Source organism: Sinohyriopsis cumingii, chromosome 10 (genome assembly GCF_028554795.1).
Source record: "Sinohyriopsis cumingii isolate HCF-2022 chromosome 10, ASM2855479v2, whole genome shotgun sequence".
NCBI lineage: Eukaryota > Metazoa > Mollusca > Bivalvia > Unionida > Unionidae > Sinohyriopsis > Sinohyriopsis cumingii.
Window position 1 is genome coordinate 71327370 of NC_142970.1, and position 26268 is coordinate 71353637.

Below are 26268 nucleotides of genomic sequence, written 5' to 3' on the forward strand. Positions count from 1 at the left end.
TTATTTCTATTGCATATTGATATCCAAATAACTGCTCAGCAAGTGTTCAGTTAAATCGTTCAACAATTGTCCGATCACAATGAATTGCAGGATGTCCTTGTCTGATTTTTACATTCTGTTTTTTCATCAATGACGATACTGCACCTAGAAATTCCTTGCCAGCATCAACCTGTTATAACTGTGGCCATTGTAGACCACCTTGTGGTCCAGATCATTGTTGATAAATTCATTTAAAAGCAGAAGAAACTTCAGTTGCTGTTTTAGTTGATAACAGCTCTGCTTCCTTATATCTACTTGCAATGTCAAAAACAGTTAACACATATTTGTATGTTAATTGACATCTACCAATTCTAATAGTATCTTGTGGTAAAAATAAAATATCTGCTTGATGAACTTCATTAGGAGTGCTGACGTCAAAATGTGCATGTGAAATTTTTATTATTGATGGTTGATAAATTTGCCATATTACCTGTTGTGCTAACCATTTTGCAACAACAGAATGTGTAACATTTGCTGCTTTAGCGAGTTTACTAATTGCTGCTCTACCTTTCCAATGTCTTTTTGGGCTATAATGAATAGATTTCATTATTTTATAATAATCAGTTGATTAATTACTGGCTCCTAATACTAGTTTACTTTTCATTGCAGATCTTATCGACCAATTAGAAAATGATTCTTTGACAGATTTATTTTTTATGGAATTTAATGTATGAATCAGCTTCACACCTGCAATATGTCTTTGTTGGAGATCTAGATTTTTATGAGCTACATCATGAACATGACACGCTTTATCAATCGCGTTTATTGGATATTCACCAGGTCTTGGTTGATCTCGCTTGTCAAGTCAAATATCAAGCTGTTTTCCAGGACCACAATAATTATATCCTGGAAGATGTTTTTCTCCTGCGTATGTAGCCCATGGAGTTCCTGGTAATTTTCCTAACAAAGTAGCGATATCACAACCTATTTTATTATTAGAAATAATTTTATATTTATTTGTATCACATTTCACACATTTACAGATTTAAAAACTTCTTTTCAAAAACACAACATACTCCACACGGATTTATTTCAATAAATTTACATGATCCTCTATCCCAATATCGTATAAGTCTTGATAAAATATTTGGTTGATAGATTGATTTAATTACTCACACATCTGTAGCAGCAGAGAGGTTGCGATCTCAATAAAACTTCTGGTGGGGTAAACTTAAACACTCATACAAATTTAGAAAAAAACTAACGACAAAAATAAAGCAACAAAATAAACTAACCCAATTAGAGAAACTCTCGGTTAGATAGAAGCTTCAGTTTGGCGTTATTGACCTTATATTTTTCAACTTCATAGGAAACTTTATTTTTTTCAAAAATGACGTTCTAGCAAAAGGTCTGTTCACCCTCTCTGCTGCTTAATTACTTGACCTGATTCTATCTCTAGATTTCTAAAAAGAATATATTTATTACTTTATTGGAAGACCACTTTGTTATTTAGGTATTTAGGTTAATAGTGTCATCATAAAGTGGAACAGTATATTGTGAAGCAGAATAGTAGAGCAGCTATAACACATTCATTTCAGAAAATTGTTGCACCACATTTTTTTATACTTTTCTGCAACATTTTTTAAAGAAAGGAAAGTCCCATCTGTCTGTCTTTTCTTGTTTGCATATTTGTCTTATTGTACATTTAGGCCTTCAAGATTGAAAACTAAAGTGCTCTTAGGTGAAGATTACATTCGTATTCTTCTTAAGTAGCTTGACATTAAACTTTGTGCACAAGCTTAGATATGGATCAGGCATAAAGGTCAAATGTCAAAGTTCATAGAATGAAGTTTGGGGAACAGTTTGATTTAATGTCGTAAAAGAGGTTATATCTAACATTCTTATCAATGGTTTTCTTTTGATTTTGAATTAGGTTTACAAGTAGAACTATTCAGTAAATTGGAGAATTTAAAAAGTCAAAGTTCAAAGTAACAGGTTAGTTTTTGGAAGTGGCCATTATGTTTTCAAAGGTCATGTCAGACATGATAGACTGGAGGTGACTTTTATCTTGTATTTAGACCAGCAATGATTTTCTTCTTCCTTTCAGCCATTGATTTTGTCAACAGAACAATGACAGTGACATCTAGTGGTGTAAAAATTGATGTTACAAGTCCAGAAAAAACCAGTGTACCTATTACTGTGGGTGGCAAGTTTATTACCTCTACTTCAGAAGTCGGAGCCTGGTATGTATTTTGTCTGTATTTGTTTCTCACAGGTGAAGCATTGATGAGACTTGGGTATCACATTTCCGATGTTGTTGTTATTGTTGTTCGCATATGGGTCAGCAATATGATATTGCATTTAGCCCTGTTCTTCATGCGCTATTGTATATATCGAAACTTGATAGTTGTATTTCTCATGGAGGTGTGATTCTTAGCTCACCCACCTTGGCTATGTAAGAAAGCTTGCCAGTAGATTCCTGTGGATTGGTAGTTCTTCCTGGGGTCTTTCTAGGTTCTTCCTCCTACTGGTCACATTGTATAGCCTATCATGTGCTGAAAAATTGCATTAAACACCCACAAAACCAAACCAGTCCTCATGGAGGATATTCAGTTATCACAGGTTAAAATAGGTTGCATCACTTTGTATTCATGATCTGGTGATTGTTAAGCGCTTGCATTTTGCTCAATTCCTCAGACCATGTTGCTTATACAGTCATGGGATTTGATGGGTGTACTTATCTTAAAGGATACTACTCATATTGGAAAAATGTTGATCAGTGACCTACTTTCTTACTCTGTTGATCAGTGACCTACTTTCTTACTCTGTTGATATGGCAATTCTTGTATTGATTAGGATGCTATTTAGACACCAATAAACATTTTATGTACCCCACTGAATGCAAATGGTGTGATGAACAAATGGAAAATGAATGGCAAACAAACAATGAACAAACACAGAGTAAATGTTAAGCACCAAGTTAAAAACTGTTGAGGAGCAATAAATTAAATGCTATATTGTAATTGGTAAGTCATAAACACTTACGTAAGCAATAAGGCATAAATTATAAACAATGAATAAATGATGAAGAGAAAAAAACATAGATGTTGAATGCAACTACTGACAATATTGAAATCTTTGATGATTTCTTTCATGTATACTATTTATTAACTGCAGTTAGGATGCTTGCAATTATAACTGAATTCAAATGTCTTGTAAAATAAATGAAACTGCCAAATTATGCACACATGATGCATTTATTTTCTGACTTGAATAACTGATGAAATCAAAATCATTAATAGACCTGTCCACATACACACTGTAGATAACATTCACTGTGAATAACTACACAAATATAAAGCAAGTATTATTTTACATAGAAATAATTTCAGTGCACACAAATATGAAATTTAAACAAATGATTGCCAGTTTTAATTGCAACTAGATAAATAACTAGCTGTTATGTTTTCTGTAATCATTTATAGTTGACTGTTGATAATAAAAAGCACGACTAAAAATGATCATCGAAAATAATGAGATGGAAATGGATGATGAGATTGTAATTAAAACATAACCCTTTAGAAATGCACAAAATATTAAATGTTGAAATTATGAATGAAGATGATTTTAGCCTAAATGTATGAACAGTAAGCAGTGAGTTAATAAACAATAAATGAAGTTGATTTTAGCCTAAATGTGTGAACAATAATCAATGAGTTAATAAGCAATAAATGAAGATGATTTTAGCCTAAATGTATGAACAGTAAGCAGTGAGTTAATAAACAATAAATGAAGTTGATTTTAGCCTAAATGTGTGAACAGTAATCAATGAGTTAATAAACAATAAATGAAGATGATTTTAGCCTAAATGTATGAACAGTAAGCAGTGAGTTAATAAACAATAAATGAAGATGATTTTAGCCTAAATGTATGCACAGTAAGCAATGAGTTAATAAACAATAAATGAAGTTGATTTGAGCTTAAATGTATGAACAGTAAGCAATGAGTTAATAAACAATAAATGAAGATGATTTTAACCTAAATGTGTGAACAGTAAGCAATGAGTTAATAAACAATAAATGAAGATGATTTTAGCCTAAATGTATGAACAGTAAGCAATGAGTTAATAAACAATAATGAAGATTGAAGATGATTTTAGCTTAAATGTATGCACAGTAAGCAATGAGTTAATTAACAATAAATGAAGATGATTCTAGCTTAAATGTATGAACAGTAAGCAATGAGTTAATAAACAATAAATGAAGATGATTTTAGCCTAAATGTGTGAAGAGTAAGCAATGAGTTAATAAACAATAAATGAAGATGATTTTAGCCTAAATGTATGAACAGTAAGCAATGAGTTAATAAACAATAAATGAAGTTGATTTGAGCTTAAATGTATGAACAGTAAGCAATGAGTTAATAAATAATAATGAAGATGATTTTAGCCTAAATGTGTGAACAATAATCAATGAGTTAATAAGCAATAAATGAAGATGATTTTAGCCTAAATGTATGAACAGTAAGCAGTGAGTTAATAAACAATAAATGAAGTTGATTTTAGCCTAAATGTATGAACAGTAAGCAATGAGTTAATAAACAATAAATGAAGATGATTTTAGCCTAAATGTGTGAACAGTAAGCAATGAGTTAATAAAGAATAATGAAGATTGAAGATGATTTTACCTTAAATGTATGCACAGTAAGCAATGAGTTAATTAACAATAAATGAAGATGATTCTACCTTAAATGTATGAACAATAGGCAATGAGTTAATAAACAATAAATGAAGATGATTTTAGCCTAAATGTATGAACAGTAAGCAATGAGTTAATGAACAATAAATGAAGTTGATTCTAGCTTAAATGCATATGCTAGAGAAATACATAGATAAAATAATAAAAGATTAAACATTGACTTAAAGTGCAAACACTAATTGCATTTTTGGGGTAGATAAATTTTTCAGGATCTCTAATAGGCCAAACTGAAATTAACAAGTATCTGTACATTTGTATATGTCAGAACTTAATTTATTTTAATATTGGTAGGTGTGTTTATATTCTTTTTCTTCAGCATATAAATATATTGGACAATGAAAATCCTTTCTTTTTATTTTCCAGCTGGAATGGGGTGTTCTATGAAGTGGAGAGTGAAATAGATTATTACCTGTGGGCTGTTGGATCAGAGCCAGGTCTGGATGATGCCATGACTTACACTTTAACCAGAGACACGTGTGCCGACTCCGACACCAATAATCCAGTGTCTCTGAGAGAAGGATATCCATATTTTATATCTGTCAGGGTTAGTTTTCATTTATCCAACTTCAACAAAAATGTAGGACAGATAGAGGTGTAAGCAGAATCTAATTATAAACATAACGAGGTCTTCATTTTCTCAATCAGAAGAGGTCGCCATTACAGCAATTTACACTGAAACCTCTCTTTGAAGAATAGTGGGCTGGGTCTGAAGGTGGTTTTTAAAAGAGTTTTCATCACCGATTGGACTGTTAAATAGTGGGCTATGTTTGTAGGTGGATTTTATAAGATTTTCCATCACTGATTGGATTATGGAATAGTGGACAGTGTTTGAAAGTGGTTCAGTTGTAGAAGATTGTTTTCTTTTTGTTGAAGCAAATTGGACCAAAGCAAAACTTATTATTTGGGGAGTGGTCTCATTTTGGTTGATACAGAAGGTTTTGATGTTTTTGTTCTTATGATTGTGAATGGTGACATCGTGGCATTCCTTTTACAGTGACATCAAAATTGTTCGGTTCAAATTTAGAGTCTTTGAAAATCACATATCTTTTACAACTTTAAATTTGGAAGACAAAATAAACAGGATGTAAGAAACCTTTCAACACTGGTTAAAATTACATTCTTATTTGACATAGTTTTTGGTGGATTATGCAAGAAACAGTAATACTATAAATTTTGATGATATCATGGAAAAAGACAGTATATATTTTTTTTTAAATATAACATTAAAGATAAATGAATATATGAAACACTGGGCTAAATTGATCATTGATGCCATTTAATAAATAAAAGCACCTTTGAAATGATAATAATTTAAAACCTTAATCACTTGTTCATCTCAGTACCAAAACCATTGCAAATGATTATCAGGAAATTAATTCACATATTTTTCATGTTGATATGCGTTCATTAGTGGATAAAGTTGAAGAAAGTTTGTTTCAGCATTTTTCTAAGAATAAGTTCTTCATTGATAGGTATTAAAAAGTTTCTATTAACTTTGGCAATAAGATGTGTTCTTTAATTAATCCAGTAAAAGAATTGTTTAATTTGTTTAGATATAAACTATGTGAGATTAAATACTTATTTCTTCTTGATATACTTTATGCAATCATGATACATTACATTCAGTACTTTACAAATCCAGCCCTCCCAATCATAACACATTGAGTACATTCACTACTTTACATGATACATTAGGAGTGCATTCACTACTTTACATGATACATTAGGAGTGCATTCACTACTTTACATGATACATTAGGAGTGCATTCACTACTTTACATGATACATTAGGAGTGCATTCACTACTTTACATGATACATTAGGAGTGTATTCACTACTTTACAAATCCAGTCCTCCTAATACTGATACATTAGGAGTGCATTCACTACTTTACATGATACATTAGGAGTGCATTTACTACTTTACATGATACATTAGGAGTGCATTCACTACTTTACATGATACATTAGGAGTGCATTCACTACTTTACATGATACATTAGGAGTGCATTCACTACTTTACAAATCCAGTCCTCCTAATACTGATACATTAGGAGTGCATTCACTACTTTACATGATACATTAGGAGTGCATTTACTACTTTACATGATACATTAGGAGTGCATTCACTACTTTACATGATACATTAGGAGTGCATTCACTACTTTACATGATACATTAGGAGTGTATTCACTACTTTACAAATCCAGTCCTCCTAATACTGATACATTAGGAGTGCATTCACTACTTTACATGATACATTAGGAGTGCATTTACTACTTTACATGATACATTAGGAGTGCATTCACTACTTTACATGATACATTAGGAGTGCATTCACTACTTTACATGATACATTAGGAGTGCATTCACTACTTTACAAATCCAGCCCTCCTAATACTGATATATTAGGAGTACATTCACTACTTTACATGATACATTAGGAGTGCATTCACTACTTTACATGATACATTAGGAGTGCATTCACTACTTTACAAATCCAGCCCTCCTAATACTGATATATTAGGAGTACATTCACTACTTTACATGATACATTAGGAGTGCATTCACTACTTTACATGATACATTAGGAGTGCATTCACTACTTTACAAATCCAGCCCTCCTAATACTGATATATTAGGAGTACATTCACTACTTTACATGATACATTAGGAGTGCATTCACTACTTTACATGATACATTAGGAGTGCATTCACTACTTTACAAATCCAGCCCTCCTAATACTGATATATTAGGAGTACATTCACTACTTTACATGATACATTAGGAGTGCATTCACTACTTTACATGATACATTAGGAGTGTATTCACCACTTTACATGATACATTAGGAGTGCATTCACTACTTTACATGATACATTAGGAGTGTATTCACCACTTTACCTAATACATTAGGAGTGCATTCACTACTTTACATGATACATTAGGAGTGCATTCACTACTTTACATGATACATTAGGACAGTATTCACTACTTTACAAATCCAGCCCTCCTAATACTGATACATTAGGAGTGCATTCACTACTTTGCATGATACATTAGAAGTGCATTCACTACTTTACAAATCCAGCCCACCCAATCATGATACATTAGGAGTGCATTCACTACTTTACAAATCCATTCCTCCCAATCATAATACATTAGGAGTACATTCACTACTTTACAAATCCAGTCCTCCCAATCATAATACATTAGGAGTACATCCACTACTTTACAAATCCAGCCCTCCCAATAATGATACATTAGGAGTGCATTCACTTCTTTACATGATACATTAGGAGCGCATTCACTATTTTACATGATACATTAGGAGTGTATTCACTACTTTACAAATCCAGCCCTCCTAGTACTGATACATTAGGAGTGCATTCACTACTTTACATGATACATTAGGAGTGCATTCACTACTTTACATGATACATTAGGAGTGCATTCACTACTTTACATGATACATTAGGACAGTATTCACTACTTTACAAATCCAGCCCTCCTAATACTGATACATTAGGAGTGCATTCACTACTTTGCATGATACATTAGAAGTGCATTCACTACTTTACAAATCCAGTCCTCCCAATCATAATACATTAGGAGTACATTCACTACTTTACAAATCCAGCCCTCCCAATAATGATACATTAGGAGTGCATTCACTACTTTACATGATACATTAGGAGTGCATTCACTACTTTACAAATCCAGCCCTCCCAATAATGATACATTAGGAGTGCATTCACTACTTTACATGATACATTAGGAGTGCATTCACTACTTTACAAATCCAGCCCTCCCAATAATGATATATTAGGAGTACATTCACTACTTTATATGATACATTAGGAGTGCATTCACTACTTTACAAATCCAGTCCTCTCAATCATGATACATTAGGAGTGCATTCACTTCTTTACAAATCCAGTCCTCCCAATCATGATACATTGGGAGTGCATTCACTACTTTACAAATCCAGCCCACCCAGTCATAATACTTTAGGAGTGCATTCACTACTTTACAAATCCAGCCCACCCAGTCATAATACATTGGGAGTGCATTCACTACTTTACAAATCCAGTCCTCCCAATCATGATACATTGGGAGTGCATTCACTACTTTACAAATCCAGCCTTTGCAATTGTGATACATTGTTAGTGCATTCACTATTTTTCAAATCTATCCCTCACAATCATCATACATAGGGTACATGTACATTTATGACTTTACAAATCAAGTCCTTAGAATATTAGTACATTATGAGCACATTCAATACTTTACAAATCCTGCCGTCCCAATCATAATACATTAGAAGTACATGTACATTGATTTCTCTGCTTTACACATCCAGCTCTCCCAAGCTGACAAAGATATTAGCAACATCTGTTTGTTTGTTTTAGCAATAAAAGTGCCAAAAAGTTGTCTTCTTGCCAAGAGAGAAGTAAGATGAAAGTGGTCTCTGTGTAGATGGTTGAATTCACACCAAGTCCTGTAATTTCATTGGTTACTATTCAAATGTAAGGGTACTTCAAGTATGCTGCATGTGAAGGACTTACAGAATATTGAATTAATTTCTGTGTTTTGTAATAGCTATGCAATTCTTTGAGTTTTATCAAACATTGCAAATATACTCCAGCTATATTTCTGTCTTCTATTTCTCTCACTATCTTCTTTGCAGATACATATTTTGCACTTCATTTATAGAACTGTCATACAATAACAGTGTTGGTGCCATTTTAATTGCTTGCCACAGATTCTATAGTACTTTCAGTTCAACTAAGAATCCAGTCAAGTAATTGTTCTGCTGTTGTTACATCTTGTAAGGTCATGCATGTAATTTCCATTTTTAATTATTATTAGCATCCATTCAATGTAAATTCAAAATGAGATCTCGCTGATTTCAACCATGTATGACATCGTTTTGCTGTCTCCATTTTTGAGTATCAATACAATGATACAATTAATGGCATGGGATGAAGATATTTCAAGGTGACTGAAGACAATCACTACCAATATAAAATCTATGGGGTGCAATTTGGGCCATCATTTTAACATGTGCCTTTGCCAGTCTGAGGATTTATGATCAACTAAGATTAATGTGAAGGCTAAGAAGCAAACGAAATGAAGGATGCAGACATCGTAAGTCCACAGATTCCATTTCCATCTACTGCAATTTAGCTGAATCTCTGAAGGTGGAAACCTTGCCCATTCAGAAAAGGTTGATCTTCATGGATTTACTTTCTGACCAGAACTGACCAGGCACAGTAGCCTATTGACCAGTAGTGGATACAAAGGCAGCACACACACACTCCTGGTACTGGGTACATTGTTCTTTCCCAAAATGGCAAATATCGGGGTTTCTGCAGCAGATTCCAACCAGCTACAGACCACACCAGCTCTGACAAGTCTTGACTTAGCACCTTCAGTTTTAGGGTAGCAGTGATCTATTTTCCTTTTGCACCCAGTTCCAGTTACAAGACATCGATAGCACCTGACATCAGGATTTGGTCATTCAAGCCCCAGCTCTGATTATATCGCCATGTAAAACTGTCACTGATCAATCATCTAATGCCACCCAGTACCAGACTGACACTGGACAGGTCCATCACCAGTCCTGGCTCCATAAAGACTCAATACCAACTACAGTGCTGAGAATTCCCAGAAGCTCTGGCAGTCACAGACCATCAGTGATTATTGATTATTATAGCATTTGTTGTCTAAAGACACTTCATCTTGTGTGTGTGTGTGCATATATATATATGTGTGTGTCATTGTAGAAGGCCTCTTTTAAGATTGGTCAGTTGACAAAATGAGCTTCTTTTATAAATAAAGCCATTATTATTATTATTATTATTATTTGTGTTACAGGCCTTCAACAAGTTAGGTCTGTCATCCCTTGCCACATCATGGGCCTACATTGTGGAGGCCTCACCACCTATTGTGGGGCATGTTTATGATGGGAATTCTTCCTTGGCAGACCAGTTGGGTATCAAGGACCTGGACTTCCAGACAGACTTGAAAAATTTGACTGTTCGCTGGGAAGGATTTTATGACCCCCACTCCGCAATTACGTCATACTACATCAGTGTGGGTACATGTCCACGATGTGAAGATATTCTGACAGAACAGAAGATTGGAATTAAGAGTGGTAGGTATTGCTGCTTTAAAAGCTTCCATTAAAATATAGAATATTGGAATCAAGAGTGGTAGATATCACTACTTTAAAAGCTTACATTAAAATGTAGAATATTGGAATCAAAAGTGGTAGGTATCACTACATAAAAAACCCAGTAAATATAGAATATTAGTATAAGGTATGGTAGGTGTCACTACTTAGTTGGATTTTATTTTTTTTTTAAATCATTTGACAGGTTATGCTCTTTGCTTAATGTAAATATCAGGGCATACAAGCAAAGATTATTTTGGAGACCTGAGTGATAATTTATCTTATAGTCATTTGGATGCTCTTGTCCATTTTTATCAGGTTTAAACATCAGCTGCAATTGAGCATGATAACTGTATGTTCTGGAGTTGCTTTACATTGGCTGGTCAAAGTTTGCTATAGGTACCCCTAAACTAATTGGAGGTTTGCCATTGAACTTTACATACATATTCATCCCATGGTCTAGTTGATCCTTAACTGACATGATGCTGGTTGCATATCCATTATAACCACAGCTGCCATCTTGAAAATCTTGTTATCTGACGACACCTATATGGATGGCCCTATCAACATGGGGTTTTAAATAAATGACTTTTATGATCTCTAGTTTGTCCTGAAGGAAAATAATGCCAATCTGACGTCCAATATAGCCACAATGGCAGCGGTATTAAAAATGCTGGTATTCTACATCTCCTGAATAGAAGGTCATATTTGCACGAGGGTTTCACCAGAAGACTTATTATGGTGTTTTGTTCATCCTAAATGAAATGGTGCCACCTAAACACATCCAATATGGCCACAACCTGAATGGTTCATATCAAACTGGAATTTTCACTGAAAAACTTTGTATGATGTCTACTTGGTTCTAAATGAGAATGGTGCTGAAATTACATCCAATATGGCCACCACAGCAGCCAGCTTGAAGATTTTGTTGTTGCAAGTTGTGTTGTTATCAGCATGGTGTTATCACTGCAAGTTGTTTTATGGTGTTTATTTGGTCTTAAACATTTTGCAGATCTGATATCCAATATGGCCATCACAGCCATATTGACAATCTTATCACTACTTTTCCTAGATGGACAGTCATATCAACACTGGGTTTTCACCAGAAGACATCTTATGATGTCATTGTTGGTACTGAATGAAAATGGTACCGACCTGGTCATGATCTGCACATACTTAAAGAGGTGATTTTTATTGGTTGATTGTAAAATAGGCTGATATCATCAAGACAGCCAAGGAGTTTTGTGATAAGCAACGTCTTGTTGGCTCAGAGCTTCTTACCTTTTTAATGGGGCTCCAGTTGGCAATCATCTGTACCAATTACTGCAATCTCACCTATGCCTGATTTGTTCAAGTCTCAGGCTCTGCCATCATGGGTATGTAAGAAAGCTTGCCAGTAGCTTCCCATGGGTTGGTGGTTCTTCCTGGGGATTTTCTGGGTTCTTCCTCCACCAGTTTATATTGGCCACCATGAATAGCCTATAATGTGCTGAATAATGGTGTTAATCCTACAACAACAACAACCTTTCTAGATCTAGAGACTTATGATATTTCACATAGTTTCTGTACAACATGGGAAATAAGTATACAGTGGAACCCCGCAAAAATGCGATAATTGGGGTCCCAAAAATTAGATCGCGTTAATAGCGGGGTCATTTTAATGCAGGGTTTTACAGTATTTTACTTTTTTCAGAGAACAACGCATTGCCATATATATGTTTATTCATGTCTAATGTATATCATGAATAGGGTATCAACACCATTTACTATAGTGCTGTCGTGGCATGCAATTCATCCATAATATATGTAATTCCATTGAAAAATTGCATGCAGATGTAAAATATTCAATAATTTTGTCACAGATCATTGTGTCTGAATTCAACGTCGAATAGAACAGAGCATGAACAAGAACAGAGTATTAACACTGTATACTTACTATCTGATATCGTACTGTCGTGGCATGCAGTTAATCCATAATACATGTAATTACATTGCAAAAACTGCATACATATTTAAACTCTTCAGTAATTTTGTCACGGATCATTATGTGTCTGAATTCAGTGGGAAAAATTAACAGCAAATTAGGTTAAGAAAGATGAAGCACATGTACGGTTCATTACGTTTCAGGGTCTATAAATGGTGTCTGTACAAGTTTCATACTGCTAAAATTTTATCATATGCATTTCCGTGTACCTTTATCCATTGTAAATTCCTAATAATTAACACTTGTACACCTATTCATTTGGACGACTACAGCAAGAATAATTAACAAAAAACACATTTTCAGCATGCATATAACTTTTACTTCAGATTTTGTGAATATTGAAAAAAACATGTGAAAAATACTTTTATATAGATTTTTGAGCTGAATGCATTTACAGTTTCATACCCTTTCAATTTCCAGCTAATAAAGTTGACATTATTTACTGGTCAACTGATTACATCTGATAACACCGCCAAGCCCAGCAAACATGTTGGCAGCTTTTGTTTTTTGATGTTTATTAAATTGTGAGAATCTTTTATCAACGACTGCTATGTCTGCTGCTTGGTTGTGTATGCAGTTAAAGAAGAAACACATGTCAGCTTTTGTTTGAGCAATGATTGTATACAGAATTAATTGAAGACAATCACAAAGACGACTTACTGGCTTTACTCATGGATCAGTAATAAGTAACATTTCCGATAATGTTTATTTTGGCATAACACTTCAAGAACCCGGTGAAATTGTTAAATTTCAGAAGCCATGCCATGATCATATTATATTCTAATTCATACGCGAACTCTTCCCCCAAATGATAATAAACATTTTACACACTATTTCTCGCACTTTAAAAAAAAAAAACATTTTTCTGGGTATGAGAAAAATACACATACATGTATTTAAAATTTCAGGTACCATGCCATGATCATATTATATTCAAATTAATACACGATCTCTTCCCCAAAATGATAATAAATTTATTTTATACACTATTTCATGTACTTTTTTAAAAAATATTTTTCCGAGTATGAGAAAAATACAAGAAAATGTATCTAAAATTTCAGGAACCATGCCAGGATCATATTATATTCAAATTCATTCACGATCTCTTCCCCAAAATGTTAATACATTTTTTAGACACTATTTCGCGTACTTTAAAGATTTTTATTTTTTTTCATGTGCGAATGAATATATGAAATTTTGGGAGCCAGATGCCACAACCACAATATATACAAAATCTTGTTATCGTGAGGTGCGTTATGGCGGGGTTGCATTGTATATCATCAAGATGATGGATGAGTTTGATTATGAGCAAGACACTGCATTTTAATTATCCTTTATCTTTGGTATTTATTTTTATTAGACGATGAGACAGACTTATATTCCTAGGAAATAAGACTGCCTGAGAATTTAGCATGTGACATGTTAATCTAAATTTATTTCACATTGGACCGGGGTGGGTGGGTGGGACACTCTTATACACAGGTAACATAAACCTAATGTATAGTGCGTATTTAAAGCTTTTAATAATGAATGTTACATTTTGACATGTAGAAACAAAAACAAATTTATATTATTTTTGTAGAAGTAACACTTCATCACCTGCCCTTAGTGTCAGGCCTGACCTACTACACGAGTATCACAGCATGTAATGGTGCTGACATGTGTACAATAGTGACATCTGATGGAATCACCCTGGATAATTCACCCCCTATCTCGGGAAGAGTGCTAGATGGAGTCAGGGGAAATGATATTTATTACCAGAGTTCTGAGTGAGTTATGTTAATTACAATAATGTCCTGATTTCCATTTCACACATTGTTTAGCTCAGCTTTGGTACAGGTATGAAATAGCAATATTGGAGTGGGTCAATGATACTGAACTGCATAATGAAATGTTCGTTAATTATTTACAGAATAATGTTGCAGCATTTCATTATATTATAAACTGGTTGGAAGTTTTTACTGCTTAGTCATTAATTTCAAGTTCTTACATTATTTAACACCCTGATGTTTAATTTTTAAATGGTGTTGGGCTTTTTCTTAAAAGGCAAATATGTCAATTCATTAGAAAATAGCATATAGAATAAAATTCATTAATGATTGTATCAAATGCAACTGATTTGGCTTAATATATTGAACAAAAGGTTTGTCATGAGAATCTGACCATGGATATCAGGTAATATTTGATGTTTTACTTATAATAATATTTTAACACGCCACTGTTGAAAATGATTCCTGTAATTTGTTGTCCACTAATTCACTTGAGTCAAACTAAAGTAACCACACCACCTTTTTGTTTTCAAAAACAATTTTGCTAAAAATTGATATTTAGGTGTTTTAGTAATGTGCTAAAATTTTGTGTTGCTAATATGCTGTAATAAAGGATCCTCTATGATTCATTGACACTCGGATATTGTGATACATGGTACAGGGGTCCCTCACACTAAAGTAACACAGTATGACAGAGTCCATGATATAACACAGGTATGAATATATTCATGTATAGAGTGACCTCACTTATAATATCTTAGAGTGTTCCCTTATTATAAAGTAACCCACTATGACACTCCATGTTATAACAGGTATGATTATGGATCCCACTGTATAGGGTGACCTCACTTATCTTAAGAGTGTTCCCTTATTATAAAGTACCTCACTATAACATTTCCTGATATAACACAAGTATGATTATTAATCCCACTGTATTGATTACATTTTATTTTTCCATGTAATATACTCATGTACGAGTGACCTCACTTATAATATCTTAGAGTGTTCCCTTATTATAAAGTACCTCACTGTAACAGTCCCTGATATAACACAAGTATGATTATTAATCCCACTCTGTTGACTGAACTCTTTTTTTCATGATAGGTTACCCCACTATAAGATGGCCTCATTCATGACAGGGCACATTATTATAGCAACCCTGATATGACAGGCATAATTATACTGTTTGAATACTTTTTAAATATTAAACTACCCTAGTATAATGTGACCTAACTATACCATGGTAAATTAATATCATGTTCCATGATATAATGTCACAATGATCTCATTTATAACATGGTACGCTAATATGCCTTCCATAATAAGTGCTATAATGAAGGAACAATGTACTTCTACAGGGGGACATATAATCTACCCCTGTATAATGTGACCACATTTATAACATGATACACTAATATGATTTCCCTAAGTAGTGTTATAATGATGAACCAATGTACTTCTACAGAGAGATATTTATGATGTGACCACATTTATAACATGGTACACTAATATGATTTCCCTAAGCAGTGTTATAATGATGAACCAGTGTACTTCTACAGAGAGATATTTATGATGTGACCACATTTATAACATGGTACACTAATATGGCTTTCATAAACAGTGTTATAATGAAGGACCAGCGTAATTTTGCAGTGAGGGATCTCATATAAATAAATATTCCATGTTTAACAATGTGCTAATCTGTGATATCTCACTGTACTACTGCCAGGAAACATCTCAGATTAACAGATTAATTTAATGTATTTTTATTTCAGCATATACTTTGCTGCAGAATGGTTTGCATTTTGTGACCCTCAGTCTGGCTTGGACAGATACACATATAGAGCGGGTACCAGTCCAGGAGGTGGTAATATCATTCCTGAAACCAGTCTGCATATTGAACAGGAGGTCATCATCACAGACATTCAGCGACATAATGTCTCTAAGCTTCCATCACAAATATTGATCTACACAACAGTAAGAGTTTACAATAAAGCAGGTATGTTAAATGGCAGAAGGTACAAAATTAATTCAAACCAAAATGTTAGTTTATGTAAGAATACTGATAATACATTTTTCCATGTTGGCAATAGCTCATTGGGCTCACTTTCTTTCCTCTTGCTCTAGCAAGATGATTGTGCACAACAAACCTTATATTATCGCTATATTCATCTGCCAAATGACCAGAACTGGGATAACCATGCCACATTAGCATAATACTTGATATCAAATCAAGCATTTTTGTTTTCAAATTTACCACTTTCAGAGAGTCATTTCCATTTTATTGTGATAATTTCTTGAAATTTTAATAGTGATATCATATCAGTTTAAAGTTGTAGATCTTATATAGTTAAACATGACCTGTGTGTCAGACCATCAGTATACCTTGTTAACACATTAACCCCTAGCAACGACTTTATGGGGCAGGAGGTAGTAGCCTACTGCCGAGCTCTGTAGCGTCATGGTCATGCATGATACACTAAAGTGGGTGGTATTATAGAAAGGTAGACAGATGTAACTCTACAATAATACCAAATAATCTGGAATATCTAGTTGCACTACGAAAAACAGATAGAAAAACCTCATTTTTTGGACTGAACTGCAAACAGACAGATGAGCATTTGCAAAAAGTAGGATAAGATGGGCATTTGGAATAAAGAGTGGTCTCCATACAAAAATAATGGCTCTGTTTAGCAAAAAAAATATTTAACAAAAAATAAAAGAAGTCCAGCTTTTACCCTTCTGCTCATGCATGTGTCAAATAGCCAACGAAAATCAACGTTTCTGACACCACTAGGCAGTATGTTATTGAAAGATGACCGGGGATTTGGTGTTTTCAAGTCTATTCAGAAATAGCTTTCAAAATGTGTTTCCTACTCAATTTTCAGGCAAAAATGACAAAAAGCTCCAGGGGTTAATGTGTTAAACAGTCCATTTTGATGACGTCACAAAATTTGAATATTCCTTGCGTATTTAATCACTTGTGCATCGACATTGCACATAAATTACAAATTTAGCAATTCCCTGATGATTTGTAAAAATGAATAAAAATTCTTGTCATCACATTAACCCCTAGCGATTGCCAGTTGGGTTCGTGTCCCTTTGTTTTAATGGCAGACTAGTAAAATTTGCATATGGCTGACTAATCTAGTAAATAATATGACCTGATTAGGGAATGAGATGTGTTTGCAATTAAAATACAAGCATGAGTCATATCCTTTAAAAGAATATTCCTTGAAACTTTTTGATGCCCTTGAAAAGTCCTTAATGAACATTTTTTGGGCTTTTAAAAGCCTTTGAAAGGTTTTTGGAAAGAAAAAAACCTCTACATACCTGTGTGAACCATAATCAGAAATGTCTGTCTTGAATTTATTTTAGTGCAGTTATGCATGTGTCACTTTACATAGACATTTTGGGTTTCATTTTCTTGGTTTTAATGGCACTTATAGCGCATTATTGGCTATATCATGTTGCAAAAATGGTAAGATGACATGGTCAGATTTTCATCCCATTTACAGTAAAAATTTAAATATCCAGATGCTCCAATTTTCTGAACACCATATTTGTAAAATTTAGTACATATGATTTCCAGTCAGCAGGCATGTTTTTCTGTGTGGATGGCTTGCACTTGGGATAAGGAAGAACCATATATGTTTCTAGCTCAAATGTGACTGATGGAAGAAATACTGGCATCCACACAGTAACTTGAGTTCTCTACCATAAGCAGCTACTGAACTTTGTGAATAGCTTGTGCTTAGGGTAAGGAAGAAATCTATTGATTTCAGGGTGAAATGGCCAAAGGTCAAGGTGACTGTAGACTAATGGTTTCAACACCGTGATTTGAGTTCTCCATCATTTACATGTGAATGGTTTGTATTTAGGGTAAGAAAGAATCCTATTGATTTCAAGGTCAGAAGCTCAAAGGTCAAGGTCACATTGAGTGAAGGAAGAAAAATGATTTATGCACAGTGACATCAGTTCTACATCACATACCTCAGTCAAACTTTGTGAATGGCTTGTACTTTGGGTAAAGAAGAAGCCAAGATCAAGGTCTCTGTACTGAAATAAAAACTGGTTTCAGTATCATAACATTATTTCTACATCCCAGACTTGGACCAAACTTTGTTGATGGCTTGCACTTAGGGTAAGGAAGAAGCCTATTGATTTTGCATTCAAAAAGTCAAAGTCACTGCGGCTGAAAGAAGATCATGTTTTCTATACAAAAATTCAGCTGTCAGAATAGAGGACTGTTAATCATCATGCAGGCATATGTGCCTTTCAGACTGTTCCTGTTTTCTTTCCACTTGCGGAACTGATGGTGATTAAGAAACAAAGATCTTACTGAGAAGCTGATCTTTGAAATTTACAGCACTATTGTTCATTAAAGAATCCAGTTGCTTTCCTCTACCATGTTTAACCAGTTGATGGTGACCAATATAACCTTCAAGTTGTTGGGCTATAGCAAGTTTGATTAACGACACTTTATTGATTGCTTGACAAAGAAACAATGTGTAAACACCTAGTAACCTTTAAATTTTACTTCATTTTGGAATTTATGGAAATGTACTTACTTTTTTTAGAATACGCGGAAACGCTTTGAATGATCAACTTCATAAATTAAGCATAGCTGATTTTCCATGCAGGTAATATGTTGTCATTGCCTGAAAGTTTTTTCAAAGTTTTTTTTTATGTATTGCATGCCTGGATTTTATATATCTTTTGTAAATACGTGACAGTATTGGTTATGATATCATGCATTGTTGCTTTTATCTTGTGCAATTAAAAATTAATTTATGCCCATAATAATTAAAAAATTCTTATTTTGATATTGATAATTTGTTTTAAAAGTACAGAAACTGGAAAGATAGATTTTATTGGGTTTTGTCATAGGAGTGCAGAAGAAAAGCAAACTTCTTTCTCTGAGATTGGAAGGGAATTTTGAAGAAGGCTCCAACAGCTCGAACACTGACATGTCAAAGACCATTGTGTACCATTGCAAATACTTGTTTGAATAGTGTACTGCATATTAATACTGGACTATTTTAAGTTGTGCTTTTGGATTAATGTTATTGAACATTTTGTTACTGTGAATTTATTAAGCCATTACTTACTTAATTAAACTTTTCTTATTAAATCATGGTCATAATTAAATTACTTACATTCAAGATATTTTTCCTGATAAGTCCTTACAAAATCCTTAACCAATATTTTCATCAAATGGTGTGAATCACGAATTAGACACTTTAATTAATAAACATATTGATGACAATTTAATATCTTAAAAGTTGAGATATCCTATGATTGATATCCTGCTCACATTATGTGTCAGTCAAACTCTGTCATCTGTCAGTCATGTCATGTGCACATTATATGCCAGTCAAAATCTGTCATCTGTCTGTTATGTCCTGCTCACATTATGTTCCATTCAAAATCTGTCATCTTTCAGCCATGTCCTGCTCACATTATGTGTCAGTCAAACTCTCTCATCTGTCAGCCGTGTCCTGCTCACATTATATGCCAGTCAAACTGTCATCTGTCAGCCATGTCCTGCTCACATTATGTGCCAGTCAAACTGTCATCTGACAGCCGTGTCCTGCTCACATTATGTGCCAGTCAAACTGTCATCTGACAGCCGTGTCCTGCTCACATTATGTGCCAGTCCAAATCTGTAATCTATCAGCTGTCCTGCTCACATTATGTGTCAGCCAAACTGTCATCTGTCAGTCATGTCCTGCTCACATTATGTGTCAGTCAAACTCTCTCATCTGTCAGCCATGTCCTGCTCACATTATATGCCAGTCAAACTGTCATCTGACAGCCGTGTCCTGCTCACATTATGTGCCAGTCCAAATCTGTAATCTATCAGCTGTGTCCTGCTCACATTATGTGTCAGTCAAACTCTGTCATCTGTCAGTCATGTCCTGCTCACATTATGTGCCAGTCAAACTCTGTCATCTGTCAGTCATGTCCTGCTCATATTATGTGCCAGTCCAAATCTGTAATCTGTCAAACATGTCCTGCTCGCAGTATGTACCAGTCAAAGTCTGTCATCTGTTAGTCTTGTCCAGGAAATACAGTGAATTGAGGTTCATTGATAAATAAGCTGATTAATTTGTTCAGACCATTACAGCAATTTTTCAATTATTTTTTTAGTACACAATTTTGAAATTTTTGTACTTATTTGACACAATCATAGTTAGCATGATTAAGCATAAATGGCTTGATGTAAAACCAATTAGACATGATTCAGCTGATGCACATATATGCCCCCACTATAATTCAATGTGACATTTCATCTTAAGGATGATAAAAATTATAATTAAAAAATGGAGTCCGCATTTATCACAGTATCATTTCATAGATTCCATCCACTGTGTAATAACAAAGCTTAACTATATTATGACAGGTCTCTACGCAGAAACAACCTCAAATGGTTTCATTGTTGACAAAACTCCACCGGTCTTCACTAAAGAAGCAACTCTAGGTCCTATTGGCAGCATATTACCAAACACCTTGATGACCCGGACAACACTAATGGTGGGATGGGCTGTCAGCGATGATGAGTCATTTATTGATAGACAATACGTGTCTATAAACTCCCATGTGGGCGGAGACTTTAATCTGTCTTCTATTACTGTGAGTTCTTTCTCTATCTATAACAAATGTGTGTTTGTGCATACATGCATTCATGTACTGATGGCTACACAAGAGTTTGTGCAGGTTGTTTATTCATATAAAAGTACCTTAAAATATTGATGTTAGCATTCATTAAAAAGAATATTGACATTATGTACACTCTAACCGAAGTTCCCATTTCTTTAAATATTAATCTCATATTTAATAATTCTGCAAATAATTGGGAATTGCATGTAATAATTAGCCTGAAATGAGAGTAAGAAGAATTGCAAATAAGAAATGCATGTCATCTCTACACCTGTATGAAAACTTCCGCCCTGACTTTAACCAGATTCCAGGTGGAATTTTAAAGCCAATTTCACCTGAAGCCTAGATTTTAGTTATTATAGATTTTAGGTGGATTCAGAGTGGAATATGGCCCAGAACATGCAAATTACTCCATCTATTACTAAGAGGAATCTGTTTATTCTGCCTACTAGGTGGAATTTGTTTATTCTGTCTACTAGGCGGAATCTGTTTATTCCACTTATTCTGCCGAGATTCCCCTTATTATCTCTTTTAGGCAGATTCAGGGTGGAATATAGCTCAAAATATGCAAGGGTCAAAGTTGATATACTCTGGTAGTTCTCAGTTCAACTTAGATCTAGAATTGATTTGCTTTTATAAGTAATATCGAAAAGATGAATTTTAAAAATTTAAAATTGCAACAATGACATTTTAATTTTGCAACCTGACTCAATCATTATATTAGCTTAACATCAATGCTGCACATTTTAGGATATAAACATTGCAATTAATGTTTGTATTATGATGGAAAGCATGGAGATTTGTCAGTTTGCGAGCTTTATAATAGTAAAACACAAGTCTGCACACAAAGAAACCTGCAGACAAAGGAACATGAGAAATATGTATCTATTATAGCTTACCAGTTCTAAGAGAAAATGTTATACCATTTTCACAATCATTGGCACAATTAGCAAATGTAAACCTTTTATGTTGAAGTCAGGATGTTTGCATATAAGCTCTGAAGTCTTCTGTACTGAGCTTCATTGCTTGTTTTTTGTTGGGATTGACATCTTTTATCATAAAGATTTTGTTGTCCTACTTGCCAGGCTTTAATTTTGCAGTCAGGACAGTTTTATTTTGTCTGAGCACCTGTTATATTATGAATTTTACAATGTACTCGCCTATCAATCAAAACTGTATAAATGATGTAATTTCCTTCTCTCCCTGATCACAGCTGAATGGAATTGTACGAGACTACATATTTACAGACCTGGATTTGCATGATGGTAGTGTATATTATGTCACTGTTATGTGTTGTAATGGTGCAGGACTATGTACAACAAGCACGACACCAGGCATTTTGATGGACTCCACACCTCCAACCCTGGGTAAGTTTCGTCATTTCTTACTAGTCTGTCAAATTTTGTGCAGTGAGTTGTTTTGAAATACCATTCACTCTCCCATAGTTGTCACCTCAACACTCTCCCATGGTTGTCACCTCACCACTTTCAAGAATCGGTTTTGGCTTTATCCATAGTATGTTACCACTGTGATGGGCCACATTGTCTTGCTGTTGTCTGTCTGTATGCATGATTGTACATCTATAACCTCCTTCCCATGACTATTTTATTATTATTGCGCTAAAATTGCTTAAGTTAAACAAATGACATTTGGTTACGTGTATTTTCATGCATAGTTTAATGACCTCATTTTCATGCATAGTTTGATGACCTCATTTTCATGCATAGTTTGATGACCTCATTTTCATGCATAGTTTGATGACCTCATTTTCAGGTCATTTAAGTAAGGACATACTGGTTTGGTTCTGTCTTTCCATCCATCTGTATGTCCAATCTTTTGTCCATCCTGGAAAAGTTTTTTGGCTTGATAATATTATAAAAATGTTTGCAGTGGATTATTAAATTTAAATGTTTGCCATGTATACGACAGGAACTTTTGCTGCGGATGATATTTTTCATGCTTATTAATTTTCATGCAATGAAACTAAGAATAGATAACCTTTCTGTAGCATAATAGGTTAAGACTCTTTAGCTTTTGACCGTATCACAAAGCTTCCATGAGATGAATGACTTCTGGACTGGATTCACATAATCAGGTTATGAAGATCATCTGCTTTATTGTATCAAAAGTTACAAAAAAATTTAAAAAATGAATCATGTGATCAATGAATATGGGTAAAGTAGTAATTCTGTTATTTGATTGATTGTTATAATTAGCACCCCTTGTCTTGTGTGAATAATAATGAACTGCCCATTCCTCATTCTGACTTGATAATGCAGCATTTGGTTAAATGTATATTGAGCAGTGGCAAGCGATTATCTGACAATCATGCTAAGCTTGGGGATCAATAATTTATAAATTGATAATGTTTACAATGGCTACCGTAGCCATTGTAAACATTATCAATTTATAATGGAGGCTAGTGAAAGTAGAGGTGAACTATGCAATCATCGATTATAGTCTGGTGTAAGTTTTGTATAGCCCAATGCAGCGTATGACACAATTTCAATAAGCACCCACAGTTTGTCTTGCAGTTTGTTGAGGATTGCTTTGAAATTCCATATGGTCATCATCTAAAGATTCCTATCTCGACAAATCTTTGTGCTCCTATGATTCTTGTAAGAGTTGTTGCCCTTTTTCACTTACACTGGGATGCACTGTATGGCTTTATTTTGAAATGCAGCTCCTCTTGCAGTTTTTAGTCTCTTACTGTAAAATTAGTATACATTCTTATCATCATCAGGTGTGCCGTTTGAAAAGATCATATTACTATAAAAGAATTGTGTACTTTTTCATTTCAGTGTCATCTCCATCATAGGGTAGAAGTGGGATGTAGAAATGCTTATATTTATAAGAATTGTGCAAGTTGTTTTCGTAGCAACCACGAAATCTCTAAAATTGATTACCCTACTTTGACCTTCTTTTTAGGTGATAATCCCTCAGATAAAGTAAATGTTGTGAATGTAATATTTAAGAATTATAATAACTAGTTTGAATCATGTACACACTGTCCTAAGTTATCTTTTCTGCATTCTAGGCATGTTTGCAATAAACACAGACCATGCTGCCAACCAAGGAAGACAGAGTCCAGGTTGGATGACATGGGGGGTATTCACATTGCAACTCGCTTGGCTTGGCTTTGCTGATGTTCACTCAGGGATAGATTATTACAATGTCACCGTGGGGAGCACATATATGGGACGAGACTTAAATAAGGTAATCACAGTGATCATTTTCTGGCAGTGACCTTGAAATGTCAAACATTATTTATAGCATTTATTGGCATTCTCGACACACTCAGTCTAAAAAGATTGTACTTAAATATCAAAGGCCTGAATGTTCACAAGAGATAAATAATTACAGATGGAGATTCATAACTTTGACATAATACAGGTATGCATTATAACAAGGATTGAATCAAGGATTCGGTTTGAGAAAATTGGGAGTTCTGCCATCCAGAGCCTGTACTCTTGCATTCAGATACTGTAGTACCATCTATATACTCCATTATAAGCTGACTTGACTATAAGTTGATCCCCCTCCCCAATGGTAGGTGTCCTAAAAACTCATTTCTCTTTTACCCTCCCATATGTCAAGATGTAGTTTGCAGACTGAATACATCTGTAATGGGTGACTTGCTGTCAGTGTATATTAGTTGCACTTCTGAAAAAAGAACAAACCAGAATGGGTGGATGGATGGGTAGATAGATAGACAAGAAAAATAAATACAGTTATATTATTGAGAGAAATATGTCATATAAATGAATTGACATCTACATTATCTCGACTTTTGTGTAATAAAATCTAATAAAAATCAACAATGCTTGACATTTTAAATCCATTTATATGATAAATCCATGAATTCTATAATAGGTCACATACCAGTATAAAAATAGTAACCCAGGATGATCCATTTCACAATATCCCATAATATGTGAATTCCATATGTCTTAAACAATGACAATAATGTCCGCACACATGTTATTCACAGTATCAAATAAATATCAGTGTCTAGTTTAATCTGATACAGAGCCCAAGAATTCATCCCGTTCATCGTAAACATCATCCGACTTCAGTTACTCATCTTTTGCTGTCATCTGCAGGTGCTTACATGTAGACTAACTAATATTTAATTTTAATATTTTCAAACTATTCAGATCCAAAATGTAGATACAAGTAGTGTGTAATGAATACCATCATGAAATCAGTTAACATAGTAATACCACAAATGCCTTTACTAGATCAGAATAGTGCCATGAAAATGTAAAATATTTTGAATTTACTGTATTTTATTTGGACTGTAAACATCTCAAGTTTCCAATATTACCCCAAGATTTCTCAATTGTTTTTGTAGGTATAAATTTTTCTTTTTAAGTTGCCCATATATGCATGAATCAAATTTTGTATTACAAAACATGGACTTTATGCAAGTATTTAGGGTGCATCATAGATTACTCAGGGGAGTGATAATACTGTTGAGGCTATTTTGACTTTTCTATGGTATCAAAATATCGAGAGATAGTTATTATTTCTCCAAAAGAGTCAGCGATGTTGTTATCATTAACCATATTAAGTTTTACAATCTTCCCTCATTATAATGCTTTTTATGGGTATGATGAAAGTAGACTGACTCATAAGTGAGGTTGCCTTATCCTGAGGTATTGAATGTATAACATTACTATTAAAAAATAAAATTGGATTCTTGACCATACATATTTATATAAAAGGACTACTTTGTATTTATTAATTATTATATTCATTAATTATTATATTTAATAATTATATTATTTAATAATTACTGATAAGTATTATACACTATTGTGTGAAATATAAAATCTTATCCCCAAAATAATTTTTTAATTTTTTCATTCATATATTTTCACTTGTGAAAAATATATCTATTTTATTTTTACATGTGAAAATATAACATTTCCCATC

At 33.8% G+C, this 26268-nt stretch overlaps 1 protein-coding gene across 1 annotated transcript in view; it reads left to right on the top strand.

Annotated features, from left to right (window-relative positions):
* Positions 1–26268, top strand: part of LOC149790372 (uncharacterized) — a 273840-nt gene that overhangs the window by 171028 nt on the left and 76544 nt on the right. Inside the window, exons 33-40 of the mRNA XM_089973208.1 lie at positions 2087–2222; positions 5100–5280; positions 10617–10896; positions 14481–14667; positions 16443–16666; positions 21074–21303; positions 22544–22697; positions 24368–24546. Coding sequence (XP_089829334.1) covers positions 2087–2222; positions 5100–5280; positions 10617–10896; positions 14481–14667; positions 16443–16666; positions 21074–21303; positions 22544–22697; positions 24368–24546 — 1571 coding nt within the window. The remainder of the gene's footprint in view (positions 1–2086; positions 2223–5099; positions 5281–10616; positions 10897–14480; positions 14668–16442; positions 16667–21073; positions 21304–22543; positions 22698–24367; positions 24547–26268) is intronic.